We start from the raw sequence: 22217 nt of genomic DNA on the forward strand, positions 1-22217 counted from the left end.
TTTCCAGCTGTGACAACCTAAGCATGTGCAACCTGAAATAAACCACCCTTTGTTTCTGGTTTGGCGAAATAGATTTCCTGTCGAAATCAGGAAGGGAGGACAAGCTAACAGGCAGTAGATGTAACACCTAGAAAAGCCCTTTTGTGTCAGGATACTGTCTCCTTCTTACTCTTTCAACAAGAACTCTGCCGCAAGGCCAAAAATTGCCTTTGACTAAGCCCGCCTATCTCTACTCGTAATGCTTTTTAAACTGATAAGCAATATTGAGCAAGAAGCAGCAAGACTAGCAGAGACTGGCCCCGCCTGGATGGCCCAATCCCAAATCCTGTTCCAGGACACTGTGCTCCTGATTCTTGGTTGACCTTGAGGAAATCCCTTCCCTGCTTTGTACCTCAGTGTTCTTATCTGTAAAATGACAGGTTTGGGTTGGACTGCCCTTGAGACCTTGCATCACTAAGATGATATAGTTCTTTCCCCTACTCACCAGCTAATGGACACAGCACAGCAGAGACAGTTGCCCATCACATGGGCTGCTGCCACCATGAGGAGAAGAGGCAGGGGACCTGGACCACACAGTAGCTAAAAAATGAGATTAGGAGGTGAACGTATAGGTCTTTGGAACACCAGGACCTGGGCAGAGCCATAGGAGGCAGAGGCAAAGGCAAGAAAGAGGTTAGAAACTTCAAGACTGAAGATAGAAAAACCAATAATACCACTGAAGAGCAACCTGACATAGTGGTTTAGAGAACCGACTCTAGAGTCACACATATACACACATATCCATGAGGGATTATATATGAGTTCTATGTCAGGATTTTAAAATTTTGTGTTTTCATTTCAATGGTCATCTAAGCAAATGTGAATAAACGTATCTGGATTTTTCTGAATGCCTACTTTATAACAAAGTTCTGGCACAAGATTTCAAGCCTAAGTTTATATTTGTGTTTGTGACTGTGTTAGCACCAATATAATTGTAGCAGACCAATAAGAAAGGCACAGATGCAAACGCAACTTGTGAATGATGAGATTGGACCAAATGAAAGCCAAATGATATCAAATGAAGGTCACTGGAAAAAATGATTGGAAAACTGAATCATTAGCACTTAGTAATATAGACTGTCCAAACTCAAACGAATAAGCATTCACTACCATAGTCACATTGTTACCTATAATATGGCTTCAGCTAAACAGTGTCAGCTGCCTTACTACATTAACAGTACTGGCTTTGCAATTTTGTTTGCATTTAATTTTTAAGTTTGTATGGGTCATATGGCCTGTAAGAATAAGGGGTTTATATCTAGTTTCACATATGTTCATATTTAAGTAAGATTATAATAAAAAAATAAATTTAGTGAACGAAGGAGGACCTTGACATTTTTGTTCTTTTAAAGAAGGGCCGGCCAAGCATTAGTCTAGTTTCAGAAACACTGAATTAAGTTATATCCAAGATCCCTCATAGCTCTTTGAGTCTAAGAAAGATGAGCATTTCGGCTGCAGATGTGTTAAGCTTCGTGAGGACAGCCAAATGGGGATATAGGTTTAGAATTCAGGAAAAAAGGCACGGCAGGAAACAGACATTTAGAAGCCTACTACAGAGAGGTGCGGCTAAACCCAGGAGACTGGACGGGATCTCTAGGAGTGTTCAGAGAGGGAGAAGCCAAGAGCTGATGTCGGAGCTTCACAGAGATCACCGGGCCTTACAGCCTTTATCTTCTCACGGAAAAACACCATTCACCTGAGAGTTAAGGATGGCCTTCTCGGGATTACTGAAAGGATCACTGTCCCATCCAGAAGTGAATGGCTTAGAACCCTCCACAGACATAAAACAAATCTCAGTTTTATATTCCTCCAGGCTTGCAGTCAAAGCTGACAGGAAAGAGTCCACACTGACACTAACAGATCCAGCCTCTGATCTCTAAGAGCTGGGCCACGAACTCACTTCATTTCCACTGCCCAGAAACCATTAGATGCTCTTGGAGAGCCAGGTGGCCCCCAGGGCTGCAGCAAAAGTTAAGAGGAAGATGGCAAAGGGGCAATTCTGTGCCAGATTCCGGAGGTCAGAACTCAGGCCTGGGTACTAGCACAAACCAAAGCTATCATCTCTGCCTGGCTGCCAATCTGCCCCCTATGCTAAGCGACGGGGCTCAATCAGGACCCTACACACAGTCCCGTGTCCACCGGGGCCAGATTCATTCAATCACTTTGAGAAAACCAAGAAGACTCCCTTTCCCCCCTCCTCCCCTCCCAACTCAAAATCAGGAAGAAAAGCATGGGAGGACCCCCAGAGAAACCCAGGCTTACTGTTTGTCTTCTTCTGAAAGTGAGGTTCTTCCACAGCAGCAACCTCAGCTGAGGCCAACAAGCCATGTTACCTCAGCCGACACCACAGAGCCTGCGTGAGGCTCGGGAGCCCGTGGAGGAAGTGGCCGGAGCTCACAGTGGGGACGCTGTGGCTGGTCATTAACTGAAAGATAAAGCAAGAGGGGAGAGCGCCGTCAGTTTTTGCTGCAAAGCTATACGCCAGTGAGGGCTGTTGCACCAGCCCTCTCACCTGAGCCCTCAAACCCAGCTCTGCCTCATGACTACTTCTGCATAAGGCATGAGTCCCCAACTTCTAGCCTTGGGGTCTCTGGTAAACAGGGATTCTGCAGGCTTTCTGGCAGTAGCCTGGAAGTGAGCCATTATTATCCCAATCAATTGAGCTCCACGGGTGTGATCATTTGGGAATGAAAAATGCACTTATGAAGGCAGACCTACGTGAGCAACCTTAGGTGGCCAAAACCCTGAGATTGCAAAGGGCATATTGGAATCCCAGAGACCTGCCTCCCTTCTCTAAGAAAATGCCTCCCCTCTCAGAAAATGTCAGCAGCATTTATAAATTTTGCCTTGAACCTGGAGTGACTTATGCTATTCCCTGAAATTTGCTGCAAACTACGTTTTCATCTAGTTCCAAAGTTGAGTCCTTCTGGCGATAAATGGCACCATCGATAAAGCAGTTTCCTAATCTGGAAAAAGTCACAGCGTGTCTTAGATGTGATGATGTCTTAGATGGTGTGAGTAAACACCAAGGAAATGCCACGGACACCTGGCTCCCAGGTGATGAGGACCACGCCAGTGCTGTGTGTGTGTGGAAAGAAAACAATATCTCATTGAGAAAAACAAGGCAGCCAAGGCAGATGGAGAGCATCGCCTGTGAAACTGACAAGCTCCCATTGTCCGGACATATGCACACTTCTGGCCTTGCTACACCTGCACCTGCACACAGGGCCCGCCTACTCCTTGTCAGGTGTCACAGGTGCCTCCTTGGAGGACTGTTTTGCCATCCTGGGGTGGGAGGGTCTCATAAACAGGGGATACAACCTTCTGTGTGTCCCTGCTGCCCCCTCAACAATGGTATTCATTTAATACTGGAATAATCCCAGGTAGTCATACTAAAATTAAAGTTGGGGAAAGGGTGAAAAATGAAAACTGGAAGAAGGGAGGGATGCACAGGTCAAAGCTAGGCCCTGATGCCACTTCACAGTCATGAACGCTTAGCAGAAATCAGAAACTGGCTTTACCTCTAAAATGGCCCATTTAATCATTGTGGCCTCTGGTGGAGTAGAGGTGAAATATTAGGCCTGAGGAACAAACAGCAAAAACAGCTAAGAATGTAGTGACCACTTGTGCATACAAAACCAAGTATTGCACTAAACGTCTGTGGGTCCAAACAGACCTCAATGCAAAGGGTGATCTATAGCAGGATTTTACCGTCTTGGTCCCCACCCCACAAGGACCTGGATTAAAAACTTCTACAAAAGAAGAGGGAATGGAAGGAGTCTGCAGTGTCTGAGAAGAAGGACTGACTCTACTATCATGTATTTTAATTCATTCATTGACAAGCCAACGAATCAGGGATTCCTCTGAAATAGTCAAGTCTTAGGACCTACTTCTTTTTATTTATTGATGTATTTATTTATTCGGTTGCACTGGGTCTTAGTTGCAGCAGGTGGGCTCCTTAGTTGTGGCTCTTGGACTCCTTAGTTTTGGCACGTGGGCTCCTTAGTTGCAGCAGGCGGGTTCCTTCATTGCGGCTTGGAGGCTCCTTAGTCGCAACTCACCGGCTCCCTAGTTGTGGCATGTGAACTCTTAGTTGTGGCATGCCTGTGGGATCTAGTTCCCTGACCAGGGATTAAACCTGGGCCCCCTGCATTGGGAGCGTGGAGTCTTAACCACTGCGCCACCAGAGAAGTTCCCCTATTTCTTTTCTTTATCGTTTGCTCAGCAAAACTCTAAATGGACACAGATGCCACCCCCCCGAAAAAAATTCTCACTCCAAAAAGAAGAGTTAAATCAGCACTGTGTCCATCCACAATTTGTTGTTTGAAGATGGCAACTGGCCTCCAAGCACTGAGAGCCAGAATTCTATTGTGAGCTGCGTGCTTGCAATCCCAAATTATTTTGAAAGTGGCCTAGGACAGGGCTTGCATTCCAGAAACACAGAAATAAATAATTAGCTAGATTTTTCTCATGCAAAAGCTGCTCTCCAGGAATCACTTAGTTAATTTAGAAGCTACAAGAATCTTTTCAGATCCCCAAGGTAACAATGAGGAGGTTGAAACACAAGTTTGTAATTAAAAAAGGAAAATTAACTTAGCAGAAAGAGAGCCTAGACAGGAATTATGTCCAGCTTCCCAACTATGTGCCCTTGGCCAAATCTTTACGCTCTCTGAGCATCAATTTCCTCATTATAGAATGGGGGTGACAACACCTACCTTGCATGCTATTCAATGGATTCAATGAGACAATATAAGTAAGTCCCCAACAAAGTACATGGCACGCTGTAAGTGCCAAAGAAATGAGTTCCCTTCTCCCCACTTTTCTTTCTCTGGTCTATCAGTACCCTCTAACAGAGAAATGGTTATATCCTGTCTAAACAATCTTTTCTACTCCATTATTTCTAGCAAGTCCAATGTGGGTTTCCGGCAAAGTAGGAAGGATGAAATCAGAATGGCCTAGTGTTAGAGACCCCCAGGCCCAAACCAGGACACAGGATCCCCTCAATCTGAGTGGAGAATCTCAGAGGAAAAGAAGACACGCCTCTATAGAATGTTCACGAGAAGAGAACGGCCAGGAGGAGGTTTTTTGGAGAATATTTTCCTAAAGCAGAGTTTCTGGGTCTCCAGACATGGATTCCGGCCTCAGAGACCCTCCAGGAGACACGCAGAGAAGTCAGCGAGAAGTAGCCTGGAGCAGCAGTAGAAGGTCCTGCTCTGGCTTCGCTGGATACCAACAGTCAGGCTTCTTGCCCCACTTCCCCTGCCCACCTTGACACAGCCCTCGGCCTCCCGCATAATCCCCTCCCCCACCTCAGGACATGGTGACCACTGCTGGGAGTGATTTTGCCCAAAGAGGAGGGTTTGGCAATGCCCGAACTCCTCTGCTCAGGTAACTGAAGCCCAAGGGACATTTCTACATCAGTTTTCCAAGGAAGCAAACAAACAAACCAAAACCAAAAAGAAGGCCGTACTATGTACTAGATTTCTCAATGTTTCAAAGCTAGTAGCACACTCGCTTCTGCCCTTATGCACATTTCCAGTTACTGGCTGGAAAGGGTCCTACTTCACAATCACGGCCCGTCAATAGGGCACCCTCTTCTGGCTCCTGCGTGACCAAAACAGCCACTTCCCTGGGTTCCCTGCCTCCGGTCTTGCCCCCTCCATCCGTTTATCACAGAGCAACCAAAGTTATTCCACTAAACCCAAGTTCCAGGTATGCCACTCGCCCACTTAAAACCTCTGCCAGCACCCCACCGCCCTGAGGATAAAGTCCAGTCCTCACCTTGGTTTAGCTGGTCTCCCCGATGACTCCAGCCTCCTCTCTCACCACTCCCCACCTCCTAAACCAGGTCCCGCAAAACTACCCACGGCTCCAAATGGACAGCCCTCTCTCCTACCACGGGGACTCCTGTGCACTCCCGGTCCTGAAGCTGCTGCTCCCAGCACTGTCAGCCTGGCCAACTCCTCCTCAACTTTAGGATCCTGTCCTGACGACACTCAGTTAGGAGCCCCTCCTAGGTGCACCCAGGGCAGCCTCTGTTTTAGCTTGCATCGTTTCTGCCACTTTCTGAGTCCACAGGACCTCTTTCTTCATAGCAGTTTTCCCCAGCATGCAAGACAGTATCAGGCATAGAGTAAGTCCTCAGGGAATATTTGCTCAATTAATTAGCTACAGATGGGCATGAGAAATAGGGATTCAGGATGGAAGGGTGGTGGCATTCCTGGGCCCGTGATAACCAGTTTTTCAAGCCTGATTAACTGATTCAGGCAAATTGTCCCCAGGAAGGGGGTTCTATGTTCACCACACACTTGTGACGGCCACAAGGACTGCTGAGCTTCCCAGGTGACTCCTGGGACATCTGGGAAAGTGTAACTCAATCTAGCTAGGCTTCCCACTAACAGGTTTAGCTAAGACCCTCCCAAGGCCAGAGGAACCATGAAATCTGCTTTCTCCCCACCTTCATGCCAAGTCCGAGGCGCTCCCTCTCTAGGTCTTTGCATCAGTCACCCAGGTGGATCACACTTTGCCAAAATTCAACATAGTTCCATACTCTTAACCTTTTTTGTACAGCACGACCTTGAGGAAGCCACTGTTCAAATCTTTGGCCAATTTTAAAAAAAAATTTTCACTTCAAGTGCCACTGATATTCTAAAATTATTAATACCTAAGAATAAAATTATTAATACTCCCAGCCTGCTGAACCATGACCTTCTCAAATAAGCAAAGATCATTAGTTGCAGAGAAATGCAAACTAAAACCACAATGAGATACCACTGCATACCCACTAGAACTACTGCAATTTTTAAAATTGAAAAGTGTTAGTATGTGGAGCAACGGGTGCTCGCATACATTGCTCGTGGAAGAGAAAAATGGAACAGGCCCTTCGTAAAATACTCTGGTAGTTTCTTGTAAAGTCATGCACAGACTTATAACCCAGCCATCCCACCCCAGGTATTTACCCAAAAGAAATGAGAGCATACGTTCACACAAAGACCTGTATGGGAACATCCATAGAAGTCTTATATAGAATAGCCAAAACTGGAAACAATGCAAATGTCCATCAATTAGTGAATAAATTAAAATGGAGTACTACTCAGCAATAAAAAAAAGGACTATACCACTAATACATGCAACAGCATGGGTGAATCTCAAAAGCCTTATGCTGAGAGAAAAGAGCCAGACACAATAGACTACATACCGTATGAGTCTATGTGTATGACTTTCTGGAAAGGTGAAACAATGGGGACAGAAATCCTATCAGTGGTTGCCAGGAGGTGGGGGAGAGGACAGACCTCAAAGAACATTGAGTGATGGAAATATTATACACCATGACTGTGGTAGTGGTTATACATATACTATATACATTTATCAAAACTCATCTAACTGTACATGCAAAAAGGCGAAATTTAACTGTATGTAAATTATATGTCAATAATTTGATCTCCCTCCCCCCAAAAAACTTGTGTTCTATGACAATAATAACATAGTCCACAAGTCAAATCATGCCTTGCAAGACCTAAGTACTGCATAGTGTAAAGCTTGACTATTGTGTGATTCCCTAGGAAGGTAAATAGTGAATAAAATCTTCACCCCCTGTTCATTCCACGAACAACTGCAGCCTTAACTCTGCAAGGCTGCCATTAGCCACAGCAAATATTTACTGAATGCCTATATGTGCAGGTGCTGTTCCAGACATTGGAGATTCAGCAGTGAACAAAAGTGGCAAAGTTCCTGCTCTCATGGACCTTCTATTCTAGCAAGGACGTATAAAACAGACAAGTAACAGTGTTGTTAAGGCAGTGGGTGATAGGAGTAATGAAGAAAAATAAAGCAGAGTAAGCAGGCAGAAAGTAACGACGGCTGGGTAACTCCTTTCTTCAGTGAAACGAGAGTGTGCCATATGCTACTGGCAAAAGGGTCACCAAGTGACAGCTGGGATCGTGAATTCTTTTAACTTTTTCCTAAACCAAAACCTGAAATGTCAGACAGACTCAGTGATGCTGGCGAAGGAAAAAATATAGGTTCACAGGAAGCCTGGTGCCGTGGGGGAAATGACGACCCCAATCAGCACCTACTGCGCTGCTCCCCCAACCCCCTTCCTCACCAAAACATTTGGCCCTTTTGAATTTCACATGTAAGTTTCAAAGAGCATGAGAAATATAAAGAAGAAAGGAGGAAAGAGGAAGAGGCAGACATGCTAGAAAGACAAGGTGGGAGGGTTTTTTCCCACTTAGTGAAGTCAAATGGAAAACAGGAACTACATCCCATGACTGCCTTCTACCCTCCTAGAGCATGAAATCTGTCTACAGAAACGTAGTAAGGAAAAAAAACTGCACGTGCTTACACTGCTACCCGAAACTCTTAGTTTGTGCAGTAACCAAAGGTTGGTTGGTCTTTTTCCTTCCTGCAAGAACGCTGTGAGCACATGAGACTGAGGTTCTGTCAAAGGGTGGGAGCCAACCCTCTAGCCTGCTTGCTCCAGGAGAGGACGGTCTCCAGTGGGGACCACACAGCCGCCGTTTCTCACTGGAGCAGAGAAGTCGGCTCCACAAGGCAAAAGAGGACAACCTTGTGCAAGGCCAACCCCCAGCTGATAGAAAGAGTTCACTGTGGCTTTGGAGACCCGCTTCCACCACACCCCAATCTTATAGAGAAACCAAGGCCCCCGAAAGTAAGTGGCCTGCCCAGACTCACCCCCTAGAGTTAGAGCTGGCCCCCAGGTTTCTCAAGAAATAACTTGTCAACAACTGTTCCCACTTTCCCACTACTATATTCCTCCTACAATTCTGCTTCTTCTTCTGAACACATTTTTCCTATCAGTTCTACCCAAAGAGTTCATACACGGCAAATATGCAGTCAGCAACTAATTTTCGTCTTCCAAAGCCAGTGGTTTTATGACAGCTATTTCTCTAAATTTTAAACAAATAAATAAGTAGATAGATAAATAGATAAATTTGTGTGTGTGTTCTTCTTTGTTAGACAAATTTCCCCACAGTCACCAGAAGTGAGATAGAAGTTGAAATCTGTGACAACAGCGATCAGCATCTCTCCTGACAAAACTGTTTCTAGATGTCTTATCTCAATAAATAACTAGCCGTTAACAAAAGCAGGAGGTGGATTTACGGCAGGATTTAACTATATCACATATGAATTGTAGTAAACATGTTGGCGGTAAAGCTCAACGAATGGCCTCATCATGAGATGCTGATGCAAATGCAAGGATCACAGGTGTTGCTGCATCTCGTCTCCAGAGAGATGTAGGGGGTCCTGAAGAATGAAGCTATGAAACCTGTAAGCCCACCAGAGCATGCTTGCTTGGAAAAGGTCTGTTAATTGCCTCTCTGAGTATATGTCTCTGGATCAGTAGCCACATTCAGGGAAAAGGCTAGTGAAGTTACTGACAGTCAGAAAACCAGGCTAGAACAGGCTCATTGCACCCGTGACTGAAGACAGGACACGGCTGCCATGGTGGAAGGAGGGGAGTCGCCCCGTGGAGTCACCCCGTGATCTCTCCCAGGCTGAGCCATCAGTTTTATTAAGGCTGAAGTTAATTTGACTGCCTCAGTTTCTTTCCTGGTCTCCAGTTGCCAGTGAGCTCTCTACCTGTAAGGTCGTTCATGCTAATCCTGAAATTCTACCCCCTCGCATTCCCCAACCATATTGCAGACCCACAAACTCAGTGAAACTGTCCTTAGTTGCCACTAGACCCTTAAAGGCCTGCAGAAAGGCCGTGGGCTGGTACTCAGTGACCCCTGAAACTGTGTTCCTACTTAAACCATAACATTTTAATACTCAAATTTAAGGAGAAAGAAAGATGTAAGAAATCCTCCAAGATAAAAGTCAAGGATAAAAGGAAGCCATTCTATCATTCTGGAAGATTCCTGTCATTCTAGAAGAGGCTCTGCTATCACAATACCTGTTTAAAAAATACAGATCCAATGAATTTTATCAATTCTAACAATCTGTAACTCAAGGGGATATTTTTTTAAGTACCAAATGTATCATACTTACTTGATTATTAGTAACAATAAGTTTATAGATAACTGCACATTCTTGTTTCACCCTGAAATAGATATTCAATTTCCTGGACAAAAGTATTTGCTAATAGCTAATTTTCAAAATGAGAGTTATGACATGAATACATAAAAACGTACAGCTAGAAGAGATACATGAATACTGTACAAATCTGTAACGAGCCTTTGAGAAGCATAATTCCTCATGCTGTCAACAATTCTATTTTAAAGGAGATTCAAAAAGGGTAAATCTATTTCTATCATGTCACTGATATTTGGACAACCAAAGATCCTATTTATCACTCTCAACAGTCCAGTTGTTACCAGCTAAACCATCTCAGGACTTCTAAAACTGATAAGATCCAGGGTTTCTGAAAGCAAATCTGTCCTGTCCCCAAGTTCTTGTTTCATTGTTGTAGAATTATGGAGGAATTCTGACAAAATGTTAGAGATAACCCTTCTTCCCCTGCTGATTTCCACTAACCAAATACAGAGCAACCTTCAAAGGAAGACTTCAGCAATCAATACAACTATTTGCTTTTTCCGTGGTTGGGGATGTGTAGCATATAGGAAAAATGAACCTTTCTCCTAGAAATGAAATACCTGTCAACATTACATGTCATAGAAAAAAAAATTTTCTCAACCATAATCATAATGCCAAAGCAAGAGGGCCCTGCAGGGAAGGAACTGTCAAAGTCACAAACACCCTGAGTGATACAGAAACACAAGCAAGCCCACCTCCACGAGCAATCCTTTATTTGCGGAAAAACTTGACGGGATAATATTCCCTGTTGTTGGAGGAGGATTTTCCAAGAGAATTTTATGATAAAAGGCTTGGTGACTGTATCAACAAAACAACCACTTTGTTTGGTTTACATCTCGGAAGGGTCAACATCTTCAGATGTTCAACCTTCTCCCAGGCTAAAAAGTTGTTTTTTTTTTTAATTTTTGAATTTGATTTTATTTATTTTTTTATACAACAGGTTCTTATTAGTTATATCTATTTTATACATATTAGTATATATATGTCAGTCCCAATCTCCCATAACAGTGCTCAAAGGACTTGGGGACAGACAAACCCAAATCCCTTCACCGCCTTCTACTTCCTGCAGGCCAATGCCGCTGTGCAGCAAACTTCCCCAGATGTCCTTAACTCTTATTTTCTTGAATTAACTGGCCCGGTAGACAGAAGGGAGGTTTTGGAGTCAGAGAAAGCAGGTTTTGAATCCTGACTCTGCTCCTCACCTGCTCTGGGACCCTAGGGATTCTGAGTCCCTGTATCCTCTCCATTAAATAGAACAAATAATGTATATAAAATATTTAGCCAGTTCTTGGAACAAAGCAAGTATCCAGCAAACGGCAGCTATTGACAATGATGAGTGCTGCTGACTTCACAGGGTAAAGCATTCATCAAGGATGGGGCACAAAACGGGCAGTTTATTAAAGGAATCTCTCTTCTCCCTTCTTTGTCCACAGACGGCATGATTTCCCCCAAGGGCTTTTCCAGAACACACTGGAACTCTCTGCAGTGCCCAGCTCAGTGGGAGATGTGAAAGGGTTACGCTGGTATCCTCATGCCACTTCTGCCATTGTTGTACCATAAACCCCTGTTTGGGGACCCCACCACCCAGTTACACTATTCTCCCACTCTGGGGGCAGTCAGCTCCTCTGTTCCATGCAGGCCGCCGTCCTCCACATCTTGAGCACCCAGCACAGTTTTCTTCTCCAGCCCACTTCCTCCAGCCTCTAGGTCAATTACCTATTTGCAATCTGGGCCTTCTAATTCCTCCATCTCTTCAGCTCTCCCTACCATGTCCTCCAGTGTACCAACTTCTCAGGTGGTCCCTGCTAGACTGCAAGCCATGTGCAGCAAGCTACGGTGTCTCAACATCTTACCATCCTCTGCCACACTGAGCCCAGAGCCCAGGACCACTCGGTGCTCGGAAACACGTGTGGAATTTGAAAGCCTCTGAAGTCAGACCTCAGGGATGAGAAAAATTAGTTAAATCAGGTTCACCATGCTAACATGTCAGAAATGTCATTGAAATACAGGTTCAGGTAGCCCAAAACCATGACAAAATTTCCAGCTGTGTTCAAAGAAACACAGGTTAAATAGGAGTACGTTTAGTTTGGTTTTCCCCAAAGCCACTCTAATTTGTTGGGAAGGACATTCATTTTCATGGACTTCATGTGAGCAAAGGAGAATCTGTAATTTGCCAGACTGAGGCGCTAGAACCCCTGTAAACATGGCAGCAAACAAGTAAACATGCCAGCTAACAAGAATACCTCCCCTAGGGGCTCAGCCACTAATACAGGACTGTCAGCATTGTTCAGGTGCCTTGAACTCTAAACCCAGAGGCTCAAGTCAAGAACTCACTCAATGAAGCATATCAACACCTGGATATAATTTTTCCACCTCAACACTTTATTCCTTTTACTCTTGCCAAAACAAGTTATCTTATCTCCAGGCTCTTTTCCAGTTCTAGCTCGTAGAGTATGTGACCAAACCCAGCAACCTTCTCCAGAACCTCCTCTTTCACCAGCCAGCTCTTGAGACAGTGCAGGAACAGGTCATGTGTCCGAGATGCCTCTGTCCCTGCAGCCCAGCGGGGACCAGCTGACCAGGTAGGTGAGGATGTAGTCAGGACTCCACGGCAGGCACAGAGGTACAGGGTCTAAGCCCCGCCCTTCCAGCTTCATAAATGAACTCCTTCTCTATAACCACCAAAACACACCACTTTGCTGGCTGCCTCGCTGAATTAAAGAGGAATAAGGTCACAGGTCACAAGTTTAAACTCACCTACCTGTGATTCTGACAAACAAAAAATGAAGGATGTTAGCCTCTTAAAAACAAATAATGGCAACATGAACTCCATTATTTGAGGTCTGGGAGGATGCTCCCAGAGGAAAATGATCTCTATTATTCCAATATTATCATAATTTTGAGTATTCCTTCTAGAAAGTGCTACTGTCATTAAGATCTTCACAAACCAAATATTTTACGTGCCAGATAAAAAAGTGCTTAAGGAAAGATGAAACTAAACTATTGAGTGGAACTCTTGCTAGCCTCTTTTTTCAACTGCGGTTGACACTGGCATTTAAAAATGCACACACTCTCATTTCCCAAGCGACCGTGTGCTAAGTGTCTACATCAGGTGAGCACAGAGTCCCCAGTGGAGCTCCACCTGAGGACAGAGTGCCTTGCTGGTCTCTGCAGCCTCCAGGGGCATATCCACTCCCCTCAATGGAGGCCACTGGAACCTAGCATCAGACAGCCAAGGAGAAAGCCACACTGTGATCATGTGAAACGCAATTGGAGTTGGAAACTGGAAAATGGCACTAATTCCACTAAATTTGCAAATCCAGCAACAGGACTGACAACTGAATAAACACCACTTGACCAAAGGCTTTCTTTACCTTGAACTCAAGGTCCTTACTATAATTAACACAATCATTAAAGTTAAAAATAAAGAAAAAAGACCTGATAAACTGCCTTTAATCACAATTAATCCTAAATGGCCAAAATTAGCATAGGGTTTTTGTACTTTTACATAAAGGAAACGGTCCCCAGGAAAGACTCAACCTTTAGGACTTCTGTGGAGGTTTCCTTCTGATTTGAAAGGAAATCAGAAGGAAATTACAAGCAAAGAGCAATGTTTATTTAAGAGAGTGAGAAAAAAAAATCCAGTTGAAAAACCTATTAAGATTCAAATTGGACCAACAGACAGAATAAATGAGGTCAGTTCAATAGTCAAAGATTCAGTGCCCATTGTAAGCTGAAAGGACAGACTTATAGACCCAATTTCTTTTTTCTCTCCTAAAAGGACACTGTAAGTACTACCCTAAATTCTGGTACAGTAGCGAGAAGCCTGGATTAAAGAGGCAAGAAGCTAAGATTTTAAGTTCCAGTTACTGACTGCTGGGGAGTCAATTTAGGTAAGACATTCTACCACTCTGAGCCACAGAACAGAAAACAAGCTTTTATGATAAACAGAGTGGAGCAGAAGATCTTCTGAGTCTAAGAAAACTGCCTGGAGCTTGGGTTTCAGACACGAGTTTGAACCCCCGGCTCTGCCATGATCGAAGCATGTGAACCAGGAACAAATTATTTAACTAGTCTCTGTATCAGGTGCACCATCTGAAAAATGGGGCAACCTCAATATTTCCCCAAATGCAGGAAAGCTACACAAGATGAATTTAAGCAGTACTTAAATTCCACGTAGAGGATTTTAGGGGATGGACAGGCACAGTATTAAACACTCAATCACACAATGAGAAAACACTCTTTTCAGCACTTCTTCAGCCTTTGTAAAAACTGTATTACATTAAGGAGAAAGTTTCTGTTTGATCTTCTCTTCAATGTCTCTTTAACACGTGCTTAATTTCCCTTTTTTAACAAAGTGAGAGCAAGTCTCAGAGTCAGTGCCTTTAGAAAGCAAGTTTATTTTATAGACAGACTGTTTAAGAAATAATTCGCTTTCATTCTAATTATTTTAAAAATTACCTTTTATTTGAGACAACTGATATCAGTTTTCAATTTAGAGAACCAATATAAAGTTAACTTTAAAAAATATATGTATTGATGATTACAAAAGTGTGAGTCCATTGAAATAATTTGAGGGGCTTACACGCTGCCTACCGCAGGATCCAGTGAGGAGAAAATACGGTAATGCGGGGCAAGGCCTAGCCCACGCCAAGCTCATCTACCCACGGTCGAGGGGCAAAATTTCCGTCAGTGAGGAATCAGAGTAGAGGGTACAGTGCAAACAAAAGCCGACCACGAAGCATGGCTGTGAGATTCCAGAACGATGAGAAGCCAAAAAATAGCAGGAAGGGGTTCTTAAAGTAGAAATCAGAGAAAAGAGGAAAACCCATAGAGGGAGAGTCAGTTAACAGAGAGTTACAGAGTCAGACAACATGCTCATCACTGGTGAGAAAATCCAGAGCAGTGGATGCTTCTTAAAGCCCAGGACAAAGCTGTCAAAATGGTCAGGCTTATGTCGAAGAACCTTGAATGCCAAGCTAAAGATCATCATGGTGGCAGATCCTTAAAGTCTCTTGACATTTGTTCGGCACCTAGTATTTACATGGTGTTTGAAAAATATTTGCTGAAGAAATGAATTTCAGTTTAACGGTATTTTTTGTACATTAGCCATAGACAGATACACACACACACACACACACACACACACACACACACACATTTTTAAAATATTATGTCGTCCTCTTCCTTCCTTCGTCCAGTACCAGAAATCACACCTCACCCCAGCTAAGGTAAACTGCCACTTCCATCCCAAGACCCTGCATCTGGGAGTGGAGAAGAGTCTACATACAGATCAATCTAAAGCCATCAGTCTGTGGGACTTCCTTGGTGGTCCAGTTGGTAAGACTCTGCAGATCCTGCGTGCATGCTGCAACTAAAAGATCCCACATGCCACAACTAAGACCTGGCGCAGCCAAAATAAATAAATAGAGATAGATAGATAGAGAGATTTAAAAAAAAAAAATAAAGCCATCAGTCTGGGCCTTTACATTCTCTCTGCCTTTCCAAGGAAAGCTGCTGCTTCCATCAATGCTACCTTTTATGTCAAACTTGGATCATCTAAATACCAGATCCAACTGAATTCAAGCTGTCATCCCCTTGGGGACTTGCTTCTTCAAGAAAACAAGCTTGGCTTGACTCTTGGCAAAAACTATTCCCAACCTGGCATCCCACAGAAATTTTGCAAAGCAAGTGTAAATAGGGATATGAAACCCAAACAACTTCTTAGCAGTTCCTTCCCTCCTCTCATGCCTGCCCCAATCCTGAAAACTCTTGCTTCTTTTTCTTCCCCTTCTTCTTCCTTCTAGTCCTAATCTACTATGATCTATGAAACAACTAATTCAGAGCAATGCTTTAGAAAACTTTGTGTCTTGCCCATCTACCCCCAGTGAAAGTCTTCTGAGATATTTAGAAATATTTTCATAAGGTTAGTCCAATTCTCATCCTTTCTTGGAGGATGAATGAGTCTTAAAAGTCAGCTTTTTTTTTCCTATCATGTATTGGCTTAACAAGACTGCAATATAAGAAGCAAAACCTATACTCAAAATGGCGATGTCCAGAATGGAGAGTCCAAATGAACATTTTGTTTCAGAGAGATTCTCCAGATGCTGAGTCAGAAATGAGACAAATGTCTCACTACATCATGTTTGTTCCACTGAAATTTATTGAGATCAACCAACCCCTCCTTCCCTTGCATTTTGGATGAAACTCCCCTTTTGGTTCCATGATTCAAGTCTTCATCCACCTAATGCAGAGTAAATAGGCAATTCCAACACCCTCAGGCTTCTACCTTCCTCTCCTCCCACCATCTTCTTTTCTTCCATCACCACTCTCATCAAAACACTCATAAAAAAAAAACCAGAAACAGAACAAAACAAACAAAAACGCTCTTTATGCATTCCCCTGGGTATTTCCACTCCACTTCTCAAAACCCACACGATCTGTTACACTAATGCTGAGCCTGTCCCTCAGGACATTTCTCTGGGCAGCTCCAATCAAAGAATCATCCTTCTTCCTGACTACAGACATAGAGTTAGAGGACGTAAAAGCTTGAATGGCTCTTTAAAAGTCATGTACTCAGCCTCTTTCATCTCATCAACCAAGAAACTATATCTCAGAAAAGTAAAATGACTTGCCCAGGGTCACATGACTCCTTAGTCTGTTTCTCAAACTACATGTGGAATATAATTACGTCAAATTGTATGTAATTATATGTAAAATTTGGAGTATACATGCCTGTGTATATTTTTTCTTTGGAGAGAATCACAGCTTTCATCATATTCTCTATGTAGTCAAAAATCCTCTCCCAATAATTGATAGCCACTGATTAGTTTTTTTGTTTCTTTGTTTTTTGCGGTACACGGGCCTCTCACTGTTGTGGCCTCTCCCGTTGCAGAGCACAGGCTCCGAACACACAGGCTCAGCGGCCATGGCTCACGGGCCCAGCTGCTCCGCGGCATGTGGGATCTTCCCGGACCGGGGCACGAACCCGTGTCCCCTGCATCGGCAGGCGGACTCTCAACCACTGCGCCACCAGGGAAGCCCCTGATTAGTTTTTTATATACAAAATTCTTCCTAGGAAGTGTCCCGGACTAAACACCAGTTATCATAAAACATCTTGACTTCAAGACTAGCCAAATAAAATGTTCTGACTTCCAAATGCTTCTTGGAAGTTGGATTTGGAATAGAAAATGTTGCAGTTCTAAACAAATACACACACACACACAAAAGAATAAAAGAAAAGATCCTATACATAAAAGGTTATTTTGGGGTTTTTTTTAAACTAAATGCTATTTTTAAGTAATTAAATTCTAAACTACTTAGTGAATTATCTCATTCTTATTTTTAAAAAATAAATTAATGTGCAAATAGAAGTAGTTTAATGTGAAATGTCACAGACTACAGCACTTTCTCAAATCACAGCTGCCTCAAGAAGAGAAATGAAGCTGAATGGAGTCAGAATTGTTTGTTCTACAACAAGTAAACTGGCCTAGGTACATACTAATATTTCTCAGTCTGCCATAAACCTAAACTTAACTAGAATTTTTCCTCATATAATTCTATTTCTAGACTACATGAATTTAAAACATTTTATAAAATGTTTTTTGTTTTTTCAGAAAAAGAATCTTTATTTCCAAATGAGCAGCTAAACACACAATGGACTCAAATGGCATGTTCCTAAAATTTTCAAACCAAATCCATTTACAAGGCACAGCTTGTCTTGGAATATTTCTGATTTCCTTAGTAAGCACCTTGGTATTACATAAAGGCACTATTTCATACCTACTATGATCTACTAAAAAAACAAGCACTTTCTCATCAACACACTTTTTTCTACTTTGGATCAATACCACTTCAAAGTTTTTTTAGATTTTACCAAGCATTCTAAGCCTTTTTCAATATTTTCCATTGATAAAAAAGAGGTTTTTTTTACTTCTTTAGTAATTAATACTGTTAAATCTGATAAAATCTTTTTAGTTTTAGATAACTTCACATAAAATGTCCCACATTTTGAAACATAAAGTATTTCAGCCTTTTCAAGTTGTCCAGGTTTTAACTCTTCAAAAGGAATATTTATTAACCAGCTGTTGGTAGGATGGTTGAAGGAGCATAGAACCTTCATACCACTTGGTCGTCCTTTCTTCATTTCTTTATCAATAGGGCTCACCTTTTGAGAGACCTTAGGCATTTGCAATACTGATTCTGTAGTTTCGAACATGCTGTCCATTTAAATAGTTCATTAATGACACATTTTTCATCACAAATTATATTTACTTCCAATTTCCGTTCATGCTTTTTCAAAAACTCACAAGAAACTGTTTTATTACTTACTCTTGAAGCAAAATAATCCACAGTTTTGCTGTCCCATGTTTCATCAGGCTCATTCCACTTTACTCCACTAAGGAAAGAATGAACTCCTAGCTTTTCTGTGATTATCCCAGCATTTTAATTCATCTTTAGAATATAGAAAACCAACATTGGTTCCCCATTCTCTCTGACTTGTTTAAGTCAGCATTTATTGAATCCCCTTCCATATCAAGGAGGGTGAATTAAGGACTAGGAGAATGAATCAAAGCCCTCCTGGAGAAGCATACACTCAAGAAGAAGACAAACAAATGTGAACTGTAACAACAACAACGAAAACAACAACAAAAACACAATTAAACCCATGACATGAATAGTGCTGTGATCCAATCCTATGGGAGCAAAAAAGAAGGGGATAATTGATTTTAACTGTGTTGGCAGGAAGGTGTGAATTCAGGAGAGCTTATGAGAAGGATGGCATTTAAATCAGGTCTTAGAGTAGATTTTCAAAATGGAAAAAGACAGGATTTCAAATTTTCCTTTGTTTTAGGAACCAAGTCTGATGCTCCTCAGAGTAAATGATCTTTGCTTTAATACAGCCTATCGTCTCAACAGAATGCAGAACCACCAAAGGCTCTACCTGAAAGCAATTTTACATGTAAGATTTCCTTCCTCTGGCTTCAGATATTTCCAAAATGTGCGTCTTTAACAACACCTGTGCTGGTTACCTACCCAGGGAACTATTTGCGGTCGGAAATATCCAAACGAAAAGTGAGACTCATTTTTTGCCTTTTGCTAGTATTTCATTTGTCAAAACTTTGATATTTTAATGAAGTCCTTACCCTGCTATTAGTAAATTCATGGAAACCAGACTGCCTGGGATGCAGCCTCAGCTCCACTACTAACTTACAAACTCCATGATCAGGCTACTTACCCTGTCTATACTTCAGTTTCCCCATCTGTAAAATGAAGATAATAAGAGAACCCACCTCATGTGGTTCTCATGAGAATGAACTAAATTATTACATGTGAAACGCTTGAAACAACACCCAGCATAAGGTAAATCAACAATAATGTAACTTTTTATCAAGAAGAAATCTTTCCTAAGAGTTTATTTCTAAGGTGCTACACCAATTTAATAAGAAAAAGAGTTTCCCATCCTATTTCACTTTTATTAAGCTGACTTTGAAACTGTATGTACTTTCAGAGAAAGATGCCTTAAGAAAAGGCTTAATTTGATTCTTAGACTGTAATGGCAGTAACAGAAAAACGGTTTATTTCAGAAGGTCCAAGACATAATTAGGGGTAAAACAAGCAGAAGTCATATTGTACAATAAACAATTTTAAAAATTCACCAAAATTAAGACTGACAGCTAACTAATAGTTTTCTTCCCTTTTTCTCTCCTTTTATTTATTTATTTGGCTGTGCCACGTCTTAGTTGCAGCATGTGGGATCTTTAATTGTGGCATATGGGATCTAGTTCCCTGACAGGGGATCAAACCCAGGCCGCCTGCATTGGGAGCTCGGAGTTTTAGCCAGTGGGCCACAGGGAAATCCCTTCCCTTTTTCTTTTGTTCCTTATCCTTTTACAGCCAAATCCTCTGTCTATCCATTTTCTATGCATCACACAGGAAAAGATTTCGAGATCATCGTAGACCTACTCACAAATACTTTACTAAAATGAGAGTAAATTTTTCATTTTAAACCAAGTAAAGAATTAGAGTTGAGCAAATTTTATTGTCTATCCTTTCCGTGGTGTTGCAATCCCTACACAACCAAGGTCCCAACAAGCTGAAAAGAACTTGGCTGGCCCACTCATAGCAACAAGGGAAATACAACACAGGCTGCAGATTCTGATAAAGACTAGAGCAGATGAATATACCGGAACTCAGCGAGCATCCTCACAAAGTGCTCTGCCCGTGGCAACTGAAATTGCACCACCTCACTGCTTAGTGTGGGAGTCAAAGAAATCTGGGGCTCACTGGCTGGGTTCAAAACTTAGCTCTGCCACTTGCAAGCTGTGTGGCTGGGGACATGTTAGTTACCCTCTCTGTTTCTCAGTCTGCAAAATAGGGATAATAAGTGGATTTGTTGTAAAAATTAAAATAGTATTTGAAAAACATTTGTATCAGTACTTGGCACCTGGTGCTATTTAACAGTGTCTATTAAATAAATATTGCAATAACTTTGGCACTTATGATTATTTCCACATGCAAATATGAAGAAGGTTTCAGTTTCAGTATAGCCCTCTCCCAGAATAGTTAAATTAAAACAAATTTTCAGCAAGATCTTTAAAATTTGATACTGAGGTAATTGACCATAAGGAGCATTATACTTTCATTATCCTTTAACATCCAGATAGTAAATAAAAATGTATTTGGATTCGAGAGTATTTTAGAAATGTAAAAATCACACATCTATTGGTGTTTTCTAGATTCTAAAAAAAGTTCATAATTAAGGAGTCTAAGATAATGTCCATTTATCTTAGGAGCTAAAAATTAAAATAGCAAAGATATTTACAATCACTCTGAATACAGCATAAGCAACTTGGTTTATGGGAAGGAAGATCCCCTAAAAAAATTTTTGATGGAAAAATATTCCAACTTCTCTCCATATAAGGTAAATACTACAGAAGATAATAAAAAGCTGTGTTGCTGAGTTTCATTCGGTTTCATTCATTTTTAATAACGTAAGCATTAAGGTTTCCTAGAGCAGAGGTTGAAAACAACCAATCCTTAATCACACTTTTCCAATCCTAAGCTACTGTCTTACACTGTCTCACATGAACTGTAAATATGCCCTAAGTCAAAAGGTGTCCAGGGTCCCTTACAGGCCTCTATTTAGATGTAAACTGAGGGTTGAGATTTCAAATGCTCATCTGGAGGGGAGACACATATCACAGGTATTCCCTTCACAATCAGATATGTCATTCTGAACACTAGGCTGGTCCCTGCAAGGCGGCTAATGAATTACTCTGAGCACAGTAGAAATTCTTACCCCTTAAATAAACTGTGGTCATCGAAGCCTGGTCACTCTGATTCTACTGCTTTTTCTCGAGTAAATACTAATGTGTTCTGTGTATCCAGTGTTTTCCCAAAACTCTATCATAAACTAATGCATAAAGCATTAAAGCTCCTATAAAAGGAGCACTTGGGGAACAAGCTGACAATGAAAACTTTGTACTTGAAAATTATTATACCATCAGAAGAGGTTCTACTCCGGAAACTTCTCCATGCTTTCACACTTTCTTGCATTTGGGAGAAATGCCTCAAGAGAACGATATGAACAAAAGAAAGCCTCCGTTAATTTGTGGTAGGTATGAGGAAGATGGGCTGAAATATTAATAAAAGGGGAAATGAGAAACTAAGTACTTTTTTAGTTGGGATTTAAATTTTGTCTGAAAAGCAGATCAAAACTTGGGTTTGGGTCCCAAACTACTGTTAAAAGAACCAGTAAAACTCTGCTTTTGAACTTGCAAAATTTTGTGAGGTGTTTTTTGTGGGGAGGTGGGGACCGGGCCTTAGAAAGTGACTTGCTGATTTTCATCACCAAAGAATTTTTTTAAATATCAAATTTGTCCTCTATTATATTAATGTATATACTACTCGCTCAGTTTGTTGTGTCACTGAAAAGTGTTGGTTTTAAAAGCTGATGGTATCGCTTTTGTAGTGCTGCATTTCTTTCTCTCTCCCTTTTTCTTTCTCTCTCCTTATTTTCTTTTATCTTGTTTATTCCCTTCTTTCTGATAAGTGTTGAAAAAGAGGCACCTACACACAACCCTGGCACTGGCCCACGCCCCAAGAACCTTCCATTTAGC

The 22217-nt window shown here is 41.9% G+C and overlaps 1 protein-coding gene across 4 annotated transcripts in view; it reads right to left on the bottom strand.

Moving 5' to 3' along the window:
- ABCA1 (ATP binding cassette subfamily A member 1) overlaps positions 1 to 22217 on the bottom strand; it is a 182272-nt gene that overhangs the window by 112637 nt on the left and 47418 nt on the right. For all 4 annotated transcript variants that reach the window (XM_049710938.1, XM_033431218.2, XM_033431217.2 and 1 more), the window contains one exon: positions 2302 to 2464. In XM_049710938.1, coding sequence (XP_049566895.1) covers positions 2302 to 2367 — 66 coding nt within the window. In that variant the 5' untranslated portion in view covers positions 2368 to 2464. The remainder of the gene's footprint in view (positions 1 to 2301; positions 2465 to 22217) is intronic.

This window comes from Orcinus orca, chromosome 6 (assembly GCF_937001465.1).
Source record: "Orcinus orca chromosome 6, mOrcOrc1.1, whole genome shotgun sequence".
Classification (NCBI taxonomy): Eukaryota; Metazoa; Chordata; class Mammalia; order Artiodactyla; family Delphinidae; genus Orcinus; species Orcinus orca.